This window comes from Chelon labrosus, assembly GCF_963514085.1.
Source record: "Chelon labrosus genome assembly, chromosome: 10".
In the NCBI taxonomy this organism is placed as follows: domain Eukaryota; kingdom Metazoa; phylum Chordata; class Actinopteri; order Mugiliformes; family Mugilidae; genus Chelon; species Chelon labrosus.
The window spans coordinates 4935395-4948804 of record NC_140360.1 but is presented as its reverse complement, the minus strand read 5'-3'; the positions used below and the strand labels follow the sequence as shown (position 1 = coordinate 4948804).

The window sequence follows — 13410 nt, the reverse complement described above, 5'->3', positions numbered from 1 at the left end:
AACGGCAGCCTAACATCGCAGCTCATCCAAAAATAAGTCCACCATGCTCTACGAGAAAAAAATCAGTGTAAAAAAGCAAGGTATGAAAAGGAAGAAGACTGTGTAAGTAATAGTTTACTTACAAGATGGTGAGGCAGCACATTTAGCAAGGTTTTGGAGAAGCTTTGGGACTAAATTACATGATACAAATCCCAGAGCCCAGAAATGTTAATAAAACAGAGCAAGCCTAGATGTTAATGAAATTTTTTTTTTCCTGAAAGACTAGAATGAGCCCATACGGTACATCTACAACAGGACAGAGATGCTATTTGTGTCTTGTCTTGTCTAGCCAGCCAAGTCCCCACACACTCTTTGATTGCATCACTCTCACTATTCTGCTGCCCACTCTCTGCATAAAAGGATATACCCTTTCATAAAAAGGGACCAGCTTACGAATGTCCTCAAAAAGCTGAACATGTTGATATGTCAGTGGTTTCTGTGGAACGTTTGCAGAAGGAGTTACCCATAGTCTTGATGTTGTCTTCATAAATCTATTACTAACACACTCACATAGCAGGCTGCTCCTTGTCAGTGTAGCAGAACAGCAACGGACTGAGGCTTCGGGCCAACTCGTGCTCTTCAAACTGCCCCGCTGCGTCAACCTTTCCATTGTCTTGACGGAAAATTAACGGTAGACCTGAGAAATAAAAAAAAAAAAAAAAGGCTTCAGAGAACGGTAACAGAGACGCTTGTTCTTAAGGCAGAGGTCTTCAACAGGGGGTCCGCGACCCCTAGGGGGTCCGCGGAGGTACTGCAGGGGGGTCGCGAAAATGTTTTGATTGATTAGACATTTTTTTATATTCACCTCAGTTTGAGGTATGTTTATAAATGGCAGTGGCACGGCCACCCATACCACTGTACCTTGCATGTTCAAAATAAAAACATGAATATATTAACCTGTTTGTTATTTTAATATCTTAGTATTGAATGCAGAACAACAAGGTACATTTCTACAAGGCACTATAGGACCGGTTTAATATAAAACACAATTTTATACAATATATATATATAAGTAGGGGGTCCCCGCTCCATCTCTCCATCAGATTGGGGGTCCTTGGCCTGGAAAACGTTGAAGACCCCTGTCTTAAGGCAATCAGGAAAAACATGACAGTTGAAACATTACCAGTCTTGTTTGTGAGCCAGTAGGGGGCAGAAATCAGGATCTTCAGGGCCCCTTGCGCCCGCAGGACGATGCGGATGGTGAGACAGAAGAGACGTTTGTTGGTGTCGTACAGCCTCATGCGCACCACGTAGTTCTGAGTCCCAGGAGGAATCAGCAGCTCTTTGCACACGGGGAAGCTCTCCAGAAGGACGCCTAAACGAAACAGATGATGAACACCGTGAGCAAAAACAAGAAAAGTCATAAACACCAGATAATGAGGTTTTGGCGCTGCGTACCTAGCTCCATATTCTGGGACGTGTCGGCGGTGTGAAGCACGGCCTCTTTGCCCGGCTTCAATGCGCCTCTGATGGATGTTCCCTTGATGTAGTAGCTGAGGTCACAAGGCAGCAGGTTGGCCAGCACCATGGTTGGCAGCAGGTAGATGGAGTGGCCCGGCTGTCGATAGATCTGCTTTGCACTGTTTGCAGCTTGCGTCTTGGCAGGTTGCTGGTCCGGGTAGTTCTCCTTTTTGATGACCACACAAAACCTGAAACAAAGCAGAACGGTACTCGACGTGAGGAACGCAAGAAGATAGAAACAAAACATTTTACTGACTCGACTCAGTGATGTACCTGAAGTTGCGCTTTTGGCTGTCGTCGAAATCTGCCGACTGACACTCCCTCTTAGTGCTGCTGACCTCTCCGGGCCTCTCCACGCTGGTCCAGTGGATGGGTACCTTACAGAAGAACGAGCCCAGTCCTTTGGGCCGAGCCTGCAGCCGCCAGGATGTCAGGTGAAGGGGGACGGCCAGGGCCTGGCCAGGCAGGATAGGAGGCAACACCACCGGTTCTGAAAAGAGAAGGTGACTTAATGACCAAAGAGACCTAATCTGAAATACTGATGTTAAAGGGGAATTACTGTTTTCTACGACCTGGACCTTATTTCTGGCATAAAATACAATAGTTTACTCACCCATAGAACTTTGGTGTCATTTGGAGTCGTTAGGATGATATTTAGATCTGCGTATATCCATATAGTGGGAGTGAGTGGGGCACCGAAACGCAGCCTCTAAATAACGCATTATCTGCCACGAAACTCGTTCATTTCAACTCCAGACTCAACAGAGAATAGCACTAGCGTACGATAACAAAATATTGGTGAAATGAACGAGTTTTGCAGCAGATAACGCATTATTTAGAGGCTGCGTTTCGGTGCCCCAGTCACTCCCACTATATGTATATACGCGGATCTAAATATTGTCCAAACGACTCCAAATGACACCAAAGTTATATGGGTGAGTAAATGATTGGATGTATTTTATGCCAGAAATAAGGTCCAGGTTCTAAATTCCCCTTTAAAGACATGCAACTGGACTTGAAGAGTCAATTGCCGCCACGTGAAGTTTGCATAAAGCTCTCAAGAGTGGACGCAACAAAATTGGAGCAAATAGTTTTCAGGGATGGTAGCGTAACAAACGTGTCCTACAGAATTTGTCCTCACAGAATGGCTCGCCAAAATTCACATTTAATTAAAACTGGTGGACACAGTGTGGACTTTAGGGCGCACCACAGCATGTTTTTGCTTCCCACTGCAAAAGACCCATATCAGATAAAATGTTTCACCACTTGCGACCTGTGTGCAGAGTTTTTGAGTATGTGTAGTGCATGTTAGGTCCAAATATATCAACAACAACAATGCCTTGAAGAACAATTGGGTCGTCACACCCTCAGCACAATCCAAAAAAATAAATGAAGGGATGGAAACAAATCAAATGGAGCGGTGTCTTACTGTCAGGAGCGGAGGGACTGTCGAGTCTGATCTCCATGGGGACGTCCAGCCGGTTCTTCACCATCAGGGCAGAGCGGACAGTGATGACCTTCCTGGCGCTGCCCTCCATCGTGATGGAGAAGACAACTCTGACAGGAGGCAGGGCCGAGAACTGAGGAAACGAAAAAGCTTGTCAGCTTGAAATTCAGGTTCAGTTTCTGTTGCGCGTTCAGCTAGGCTACCATGAAATGACACCAAACAGGTCTTTATTTGAATTATCCTGATGGTTTATCCTGTGGTTTTAATAGTTCAGTATAATTCACAGCATAAATCCTCCTGCTTCACCTTGTTAAGTTCTCCAATTCACCTTTTTATTGCTTTTTTAAACATTTCATTGTTCATGGGACGTTACTCGGTCAGTCCAATGATTAAAATGATCAATGGAAATGGAAACCATTTTAATAATTGAACAAAAACTACACTTTTTAGCTAGATGCAGTGATTAGTAGAGAGTTCAGATGACTCATACAAATGTATTCCAACAGGGGGCAACGAGGGAAAGGGGAGATGGGTGAAAGAAGAAAGAAATTCACTGTATTGTATGACATTTAGCAGAAAAAAGGTCCTTATGCCATCCCTCGCTGCTCAAAATGAGCCAAAACTGTGGCTTTGCTGCTGTCAGATTCTTTTAAAACCACATAAACAACCACAAGTCAGACTTACATAAACATGTGGGTGGATGATGTTGGTTCTGCTAATTGGGCTCCCAACCTGTGAGAGGGTAAGGGAGGAAAAACAAAGAACTGTCAAAACCTCCAGAAAGTTTTTTTTGTTTTGCATTATTCAACATGAGTTTTGTTTTCAAGCTGTAAGTCTTGCTCACAGTGTTGGATGAGTTCTTTCTGTCTGGAGCTGCGTAACGGAAGAAGACACCGACTTTGTCCACGGACACGGGCTTGACTTGTTCCCATCCACACACCCTCACCAGCAACTGGTGCAGCTTGAGCTCGTGAGTGTGTCTGCGGAGGAGGAAGAGGAGGAGGAGGCGGACAAGGGTCAGGGATTTTTAATGACAGCTTTCTAAAAGATGCTCAAATAAAGCAAAAATGTAGTCACATTGTCAGTCCTTTGGCAGTTCTCAGCTGAAGAGTTTGACTCTTCATGAGCTCATGATCCTAGTGACTAGTCATCATGCATCGTATTTTCTTGTATTTTTTATCTTTTTCCGACAGCTTTCATTGATAAACTGACCCACATTGCAGCTGCTGTATCCTGCTGATGTATTCATTGGTTCTTCCTCCATCATTTCAACTGTCTTTCTAAATCTGGGCTTGGTTTTCCTCAGTGACCATGTCTGGAGAAGGTGTGCTACATTTCCATGGACATTAAACCCCCTGATAATATGAGCAACTGTGGCAATTACTGTCTTCTGGAACTCTTTTCTCTTCTTGTCCACATGCACAAAATACCACACAGCAATATAATAATGTCTAGCTGAATGAGAAACAAAGCATGGTATGAGTGTAGAAGACCATTATAAGTCCAGTTTAACGTAAATATAGAATTAAAGCTTTAACTTATAAAATATTAATCAGCAAATTATTATCACAACTAAAAGTAAACATAGAAAGAACTTTAGGTTACTTGTGTAACCCCAGTTCTCTGAGTAGCGTACCTCACTAGAAGCTCCTATTGAACTCCGCCACTTGCACATTTAAGTGTTAGCAGGTAAGAAAGGTTTTGACAGGATACGAAAAAAGGAATTGTGGGTTTCATTGCTTTAACAACTGGTCGATTATTAATTGCTAACGTGGCTGACTGTTGGTTGAGGACAATTTCTTTTTTCCAAACTTTAGCTCAGTCTGCAAAGGATGTGCCATTCATCAAAATCTGACCAAATATGATGTTTATCTGATTAACTCTGTCTGAGGAGACATGGTCCTATTCTGAAAGCAAATATTTCTCTAAAGACAATTAGTTTAATATGCTGTCTTTGCACTATATTTATTTAAATATAGAGCATAAATGATTTGTACATTTGTACAACTAAACCAATCAGACAACAAAGACAAACCTTCTACCAGCAGGTTAGCAAAGAGCCTCCTCACACATATCATTGTTTAAATTTCAGACCGACAGTCAAGGCTGCAGTCAAGTGCTGAATGCTGTGTGGGTCGTGACGTACCGGTGACGCAATTTCTCGCGGGCCTCAAACTCAAAAGGTATCTCCTCGCCGGGCTGCACCTCCCTCCACTGGCTGACGTTGTGGGTGTCGTCGGTTCCTGGACCGTGGACGTCCGAGATGGAGTCTGCACTGCTGCTGTGCGACAGCGCCACCCTGGGGCAGACACGAGAGGAACTTTAACTGGAGACATTTATTTTTATTACATCGAGAGTCTGCTTCATGGGGTTGTTAATATAAGGGATCAAAAAGCAATGGAAGCATGAATATTAACCTGCGTATTACTGCACATAAACATCCTCATAAGGGCTTGTTGTTGCATGTATAACATACAACTGTCACGTAACACACTGACTATGGAGAAGCACCTTTTACACTTTAAACAGCCTCCAAAATACAACCTTCATTCATGACTAGTATTTTATATATAAACGTTTATTTTTGATGCTTCGTCACGACCTCCTGACCACGGGTGCAGCTCATCCTTCAGTAGCTACTGATGCACACAGACAAAACTAGCCTCCCTTTGAATCTGTTAAACGTGCCGTCTCTTCAGATCGTATGTGTTGCGGTTACACCTACCTCGTGGGGGTCGTAGTCAGAGTGGCAAACCACATGGTGCAGCCCGTGTGGTTACGCAGGGCGTACGGGACGAATGGCTGCCTCCTCTTGGACAGTTTGACATCTGCCGGGAAGACAGAAATGACGAGAAGGTGAGTGCACTTGGCTCTTTGCGTTAGTGTGACATTTTGTATCATGCACTTGCAGATTTTTTTTTTTCCTTAAAGGGGTACTCCACTAGTGTCCCACAGAAAGAAAGGCCAGGATAACTAGTCTGTCTATGTACTATAGCTATGCAGGCTGTCGGACAGCTGGGGGGGGTTCATCTCAGATTAGGTTTGGATAAAGGACAATGTTTATAGGACAGTTAAGATTGTCCGTTTCTTGATGTGGAGAAGATATAGGAGCACCACTTTAAAAAATAAAAAACTTAAGTCGAGATGAAAATGAATCCTTATAACAGGACCACTGCTTATAATCAGCTTGAACATAGACAAAATGTAGAATCAGCTGTAAACTACAAGCAAGCATACACGAGTATTTGCACGTCAAAGATTATTTTCCTTGAGGTCAATGAGACTATTGACTATCACAATGTTTAATTACTGCCTGTTGGTTTTTAATATGTCTACAAAAAAAACAAATTCTATTAATATGGCACAGAGAATGAGTGATGCTTGTTGACTGTAGACTGTTGCCATTAAACAAAGACATCAACTTGTATAGCCTGTGTTAACCTTCTGTTCTATTCTATAGCAGACTGTACTATGTACACCGATCAGGCATAACATTATGGCCACCTTCCTAATATTCTGTAGGTCTCCCTTGTGGTGATTCATCAGAGAATGGACATGGGCCTTCTGAGGGTGTCCTGTGGGTGTCTGGGAACAGGATGTTGTTAGTGGGGGGCCTTTGAGGGGAGGGGCCTCTGTGGATCATCCCACAGATACTTGATCAGTTTGGGATCTAGTGAATTTGGAGGCCAGGTCAACACCTTGTGCTGTTCTTCATGTTTTTTTTTTAGTTGTTCCTAAAGTGTTTTTGTGTGTGTGCCTGTGTCAGGCTGCATCCTGCTGGGGATGGCTGCTGCCATCAAGGAGTGTCATTGCTATGGGGTGGGGGTGCCTGGTCTGGTCTAGGTGGGTGCTACATGTCTAAGTAACATCCACATGAATGAATGAATGCCAGGTCCAAAAGTTTAGCAGCAGAACACTGAATTGTCGCAAGATATTTACCTGTACCGTCAGTGGTTTTAATGTTGTGGCTGATCGGTGTTTAATAAGCGCCCTGAAGCCCACTCTAACACATCCTTCACAATGCTCAACAGTCTACTGCGCCATTATTTCAATTTTCACAATGGATTCACAAATACTGGCAACGCAGAGGAAAACACATCCACAAATCATGCTGCTCATGCAAAATAATTTTTAAAGCAAAAACTGGTCTGGAGGAGGAGGAGGAGGAGGAGGAGGAGGAGGAGGAGCAGGAAGAACAAGGCATGCTGTAATTCTAGAGATTCATCAGTTTGCAGCACTGCTGAATATAAAAACAGTGATCCTTCAGCTGTGCAGCAGATTTAAGTTTAGCTAAAGCACCACATGACATGACATAAAAAACTTAAAATTAAACCTTTTTCCGTGTTTGCTATTTATTTCCGTCTGTAAAATTACATCGCCATCAAAGGAGCCCCATTTATAAACATCCCCGTGGATCTACTTCCTTTGCTTCTTTTTGCTGCAGAACATTTTGTTGACATCAATTGCCAACGGGTGAAAACTTGATCAAAACATTCTCGGCTCTAACAACATCTTGATCGAGCTTTTCTAAGTGAGGGGGGGTTTGATACAGAGTGTGCTGCTGAAGGAGATCGTCTGGGTGGCTACACTCTGAACTGTACCTCTGGAGTGAATCTGCTGCTCGAGGCAGGTCAAGCTGGCTGTGCTCCTAGTTCTAAGGTGAGCAAGAGATGCACCTGACAGCAGAGAGAGAGAGTTAAAAGAGAGAGAGAGAGACACACATGCAGAACGAGCACACAAGAGGGTTAGTGGTTCATCATCCTTTCAGAGTGGACATCGCCAACAAACAACAGTTCATTGTTGTTCACTGGAGAAAGAGGACACGGTCAAACAGTCTCCTCCAACTATAGGTAACTAGCTATGAATTACAGACACTAGTCATGGGAGTTTCTGATGGGCAACACCCACAGATGTTTCTATTTAAACCTCAACTCCCCAACAGTCTTTTAGAAATGAAGACTGTACTAGGCACTAGGCATGATGGGTGCATCACTTCATCTGCCTCTCTTCTTACCCTGATGCCCCCATCACTCTGGAACAGGGTAAATCTGGGCTCATCAGACCACATGACCTTCTTCCATTGCTCCAGAGTCCAATCTTTATGCTCCCTAGCAAACTGAAGCCTTTTTTTCCAGTTAGCCTCACTGATTAGTGGTTTTCTTAAGGCTACACAGCTGTTCAGTCCCAATCCCTTGAGCTCCCTTCACATTGTACGTGTGGAAATGTTCTTACTTTCACTATTAAACATAGCCCTGAGTTCTACTGTTGGTTTTCTTCTATCTGATTTCACCAAATGTTTAAGTGATCACAGATCACGATCAATCAGGATTTTTTTCCTGGAAGACGATGGTTCTCCACTATCCTTCCAGTTTTTAATAATGCGTTGGACAGTTCTTAACCCAGTTTTAGTAGTTTCTACAATCTCCTTAGATGTTTTCTCTGCTTGATGCATGCCAATGATTTGACCCTGCTCAAACAGACTAACATTTTTTCCACGACCACAGGATGTGTCTTTAGACATGGTTGTTTAAGAAATGAGAAGCTACTCATTGCATCAGTTGGGGTTAAATAACTTGTTGCCAGCTGAAAGATAATCACCCATGCAGTAATTATCCAATAGGAGGCTTCTACCCATTTGCTTAGTTAAATCCAGGTGGAGACTTTTTTTTTGGCCAGGCAGTGTACATATCTTTAAGATTTTGCTCTTCTGATAGTGTTGAGCTTGAGCAACATCCTGACTTTTCACCCAACCCAAAACTCTTCCATATAAAAATTAACTAAAAACACACAAAAAAATTTAATATAGAAGAAACAAAAACCAGTCTTGTTCTCATCTACAAAATGGCCTGCAGTGCTGAAAAGCTGCTTGCTATCTACACTTAGTTTAAGGTGCACAGAGGCGTATTTGTTCTGCTTGGACCAGAGCAGAAAAGAGGCTTTTGTTGCCTTACCAAAAACAACAACCGTTTGTCCACTTCGGGGAATGACTGGCTCTGATAAGTAGATGTTAATCTGTGATGATGCCTGGCTGCGAATGTCAGCATACATAGCAGGCAAGGAACCAGTTATTAAGTGGTATTAAAGTTGTGGTATTAAAGTTCTGCAGCTCCAGTCAAGCCGCCAGGACATCACAAAGATGCAACATATCTGGGACTTGAGTCCATTTTGGGGTCTGTACCGGCATCTCATCTGCCTATATCGGCGTTATAAAGGTCGTCAGTCAAATTATTTTGGTGGAATATCAGCCCGTAAGGATTGGTGGCCGATTGATCGGGCAGCCTTAAACGGAGCTGAAGATTTTGTGGTTAATTTAGTAGATTGACTCAACTTATGTCATTACCACTCCTTAGATAATCATTAAATGTATGGTCTGTGTATCAATGGAACTTACTCTGCCCAAAACTGGGTGGGTCGACTGAGGAGCCTATCCAGGGCAGGGTGAGTGAAGACTGGGGGGCAGGTTCCTCCTTGTTACAGTAGTCTGCTATCCAGGAGCTCTTAGTGGTGTTGTATTGCTCTGGAAAGGACAAAACACAGACATGCTCAGCATTTTATACAACAGTGACTGAACTGGAAACAAACACCAAGCGAGGACCTCTAAACTCCAAACTACTACTTACCCAGCAGGACAGAAGTGATGTTGACATCCAGCCTCTGCTTGGCTCGAATCCCCATCTTGAGACGTGGAGGGTGGACACGGCCGGCGGCCTGCTGCTGCCATGACAGGAAGCAGGGCCAGGGCTCGATGAAGGGCTCCCAGCCTGACACAGACACACACAGAAAGACATCATTTAAATGCCTTTCAGTCTAATTATTATCTTACTCTTTTTATTAATTCTATGGAAGAAATCAGCCACTGGTCCCAGTGATTACCAGACTACAGCTTTAACAGAGACATGGTTTCAATCTACACATTGTCCTTTTAGGGCCAACCATAGACTGTATATAGAGTGGACGCCATGACAGCCAAAGCAAGTAGAGCTCCCCCTGGTGGCTAGCAGTGGTGTAAGTCATAGGCTCCGCCTCCTCCATGTTAGTGGATGGGACTTGAGCCAAACTAAAACACTAAAGTACACGTCAAATACATTTTCCTCAAGGATGGTTTATGCCATTTTAGGTAGTTAATATAATTCTGATGTACGTTCAAGGTGACATCATGATGACTGACAGTTGCCATGACGACTGCTCTGTGAAGCAGTCACATAGGACCGTGAGAGTAGAAAAAAAAACAAAGTGCAGTGTATAATACAACATGGGGAGGCAGAGCAGAGGTGGCTGGTATTAAAACAAATGCAAACAGCAGTGAATCTAGAGGAAATATGGACGGGTGATTGATAACGTGGCTCAACTGCAACTGGCTCCAAACTCGCAAGATGAAGCCGCATGGCACCCCGAGATACAAGCGTCAGTTTGACCAATTTGAGGAAGTGGGGCCGCGTCGTCCATATTTATATACAGTCTATGGATCCAACCAATCTGTAGGTCACTTTGGTGTACAAGATGCCACAATACTGTAATACTGTTTTAACATTCTTTCATCTTATTGTTGGGTTTTATAAGTCTGAAGAAACCTAAAGCTGATTCAACTCAGAAGGATCAACAGTACAACAGTAAAACAGTAAAACAGTAAAACAGTAAAACACGTTACCTGACAACTCTCTGTTGTAGTAGTCTCCAGACAGAGAGAAGCTGGCGTTACCTTCTTGGGTGGAACCAATGCGCTGCAGCACGTAAAGCCCTGCAATGACAATGACTTTGTAGATCACAACCCAGCTGAATATCAAGTACAGATGCACTGTCATTTAGTTTGTGTGTAGCTGCAGCTTAAAGGTGACGTGGAGCAGTTTTTTAGAGTAGATCTGTCAAAGCAGGTTCAAGATTCCAGCAGCACTTGTGGTAAATGGAACAACTTTATTAGATAACAGATTTAGGTTCTTATAAAGTAGTTCAATTCCTTCTCTTCCGTGCACCTTTGTAGCAGGTATCAAATTTTCTAAAGCAGGTTCTGCTGAAGATCCTGTTTGATAGAGAGCGTCATCATCATCTATTGCTTTGCTAGGAGGCGCCACTGATGGTGCACCCTTATACACTGGGGCAGTTATTATTGTCACCATGCTGCTGGTGCTATTCTGCACATTCTGGACACCTAGCACTGAGGCGAGATGAAACACATAGCCCTTCATCATGATCACAGCGCCAGCTTTCGGATTATTTTTTGTGAACTTACTGGAGAAGGTGAGCTCAGCCAGTGGTATGTCACAGTCCATGCAGTCGTCGATGAAACAGATGCAGATGCTCTCAGCCTTGACTTCCACCCCTGACAGAGGAGCTGAATGGCTGCTGGAAGCAGAGTCAGCCCTGGCTCTGGGATGTCCCGCAATGTTCTCAGCGTTCTCCAGTAGCCAGGTGGCGGCCTGGTCCAGCTGACCTGAGGGGCACAAACAGCTTTAAATGACTTTTAAAGGAGGTTTTCATTAAATACTGGTCGAGTGAGTTCTGCTTCAAGGCGGAGAGCTGTGCTAAAGGTCTACCTTTACAGTGGCGCAAGGCTCTTTTGCAGTCATCCTTCCTGAAACCAAGGTCTTGTAAATGGGTCAGCTGGCCCTCTGTGGAGACAGAACACAATATTAATGTTAGACTTGCATACCTATAATCAAAATATTTTAAGGACATAACTAATAATGGCGATGGATATTATTCTCTTTTTGCACTGACACATCAAAATCACTGTATGTTCTGGCCTTTCAGTACCTATGAGGGCCTCAGTCTTCTGTCTGAAGCTGTCTTTGGGTGCAGCGGGGGTGATGTCCGAGTCCGGAGGCAGTGGAGCGCTGGCAGTAGGTATAGACCTAGCAATGGCCAAGAAGAGCTGAATGTCGTTGTAGGACAGACGGATGTCCAGAGCAGGAAACTGAATCTGCCAATGAATCACATAAAACAATTAAATGGGGACAATCCACGGAGTTTACATGTCAAAGACACTTCGTAGTAAGAGGAAATGCATCATAAATAAATCACCTGACAGATAGGAAGCAGTGTGTTTGTGGTTGGATGCATGTAAAGTGAGGATGTACCGATCAGCCACAACATAAAAACCACCTTCCTAATATTGTGTAGGTCTCCCTTGTGCCTCCAAAACAGTTGTGACTCATCAGAGAATGTACATGGGCCTTCTGAGGGTGTCCTGTGGTGTCTGGCAACAGAATGTTGTAAGTGTGTGTGTGTGTGTGGGGGGGGGGGGGGGGGGGGGGGGATCTATCCCACAGATACTTGATCAGTTTGGGATCTAGTGAATTTGGAGGCCAGGTCAACACCTTGTGCTGATCTTCATGTTTTTTTAGTTGTTCCTAAAGTGTTTTTGTGTGTGTGTCTGTGTCGGGCTGCATCCTGCTGGGGATGGCTGCTGCCATCAAGGAGTGTCATTGCTATGGGGTAGGGGTGCCTGGTCTGGTCCAGGTGGGTGCTACATGTCTAAGTAACATCCACACCAATGAATGCCAGGTCCAAAAGTTTCCCAGCAGAACATTGAACTGTCACAAGATGGTCAATGTTATTTACTTCACCTGTTAGTGGTTTTAATGTTGTGGCTGCTCGGTATACCTTTAACCTGTCTCCTAACGTGTCTCTCTCCAAAGTTATATCTACTATGAAATATCAGTTGGGGAACCCACAAGCTGTGAGGCAACACCGTGAACCACGGCACTGATCACGGTAACACATTGCTGATTTTAGCGCTAACCTCCAACAGCGGTGGGATGTCCTCCACATTGAAGGCGTCCAACAGACCTGAGCTACTTTGATACGTGGGGCTCCCACATAGCTCAACCTGAACATTGACTGGGTCGATGATGGAAAGAGCCGTCTCCTGCTCGCTGCCCAGCCGACAAGAGAACACCTGAGGATAGATAAAACAAATTAAACACATTAAACTACCTCATAGTACATTGTTTAGGTCACTGTGGGTAACAGTGGCAGCTTTACAAGTAGCATTTAGAGGAGCAGCAGGATTACAATTAGTACTAATTAGTATACTATAACAATAATAGTAACAGCAGCAGTTCATTTGTTATAATTTAATAGCATCTGTAGTGACTTTAAATATTGGTAGATTTGATTAAAAGCATCCAGGTGTGGCAGCCTGACCTCTATTCCTGCCAGGCTGCCAGAGAAGGGTCTGTCCAGCAAACGAGGCTTGTATGTGAGGACAGTGGTGCCTTTCAGAATGATGGCGTTGGTATCCAGACAGGAAGAGTCCTCCACGACCACAAACTCTGTGCCTGTAAACATTTAAAAAAAAAAAAACGCATTCCGTAAGATACACAGGTCTCGTCGTTTAGGGTTCCAGAAAAGCAGGTCACTTGTAATTTCTTACAGGAGAAGAAACCTTTTGCCAATTACACCTCAAAGATAAAGCACAATGACATTTTTGAGTTCAATAAAATAACTAGAATTATATGCTGGAC

General features: G+C 43.8%; 1 protein-coding gene across 4 annotated transcripts in view; it reads right to left on the bottom strand.

Moving 5' to 3' along the window:
* vps13d (vacuolar protein sorting 13 homolog D) overlaps positions 1-13410 on the bottom strand; it is a 40028-nt gene that overhangs the window by 8477 nt on the left and 18141 nt on the right. For all 4 annotated transcript variants that reach the window (XM_084553003.1, XM_084553000.1, XM_084553001.1 and 1 more), the window contains 17 exons: positions 13091-13224; positions 12687-12842; positions 11699-11864; positions 11479-11553; positions 11175-11375; positions 10596-10685; positions 9568-9708; positions 9339-9464; positions 5673-5775; positions 5094-5246; positions 3792-3927; positions 3632-3679; positions 2930-3080; positions 1774-1990; positions 1438-1688; positions 1163-1354; positions 550-676 (listed from right to left, as the gene is read on the bottom strand). In XM_084553003.1, the coding sequence (XP_084409129.1) occupies positions 550-676; positions 1163-1354; positions 1438-1688; positions 1774-1990; positions 2930-3080; positions 3632-3679; positions 3792-3927; positions 5094-5246; positions 5673-5775; positions 9339-9464; positions 9568-9708; positions 10596-10685; positions 11175-11375; positions 11479-11553; positions 11699-11864; positions 12687-12842; positions 13091-13224 (2467 nt within the window). The remainder of the gene's footprint in view (positions 1-549; positions 677-1162; positions 1355-1437; positions 1689-1773; positions 1991-2929; positions 3081-3631; positions 3680-3791; positions 3928-5093; positions 5247-5672; positions 5776-9338; positions 9465-9567; positions 9709-10595; positions 10686-11174; positions 11376-11478; positions 11554-11698; positions 11865-12686; positions 12843-13090; positions 13225-13410) is intronic.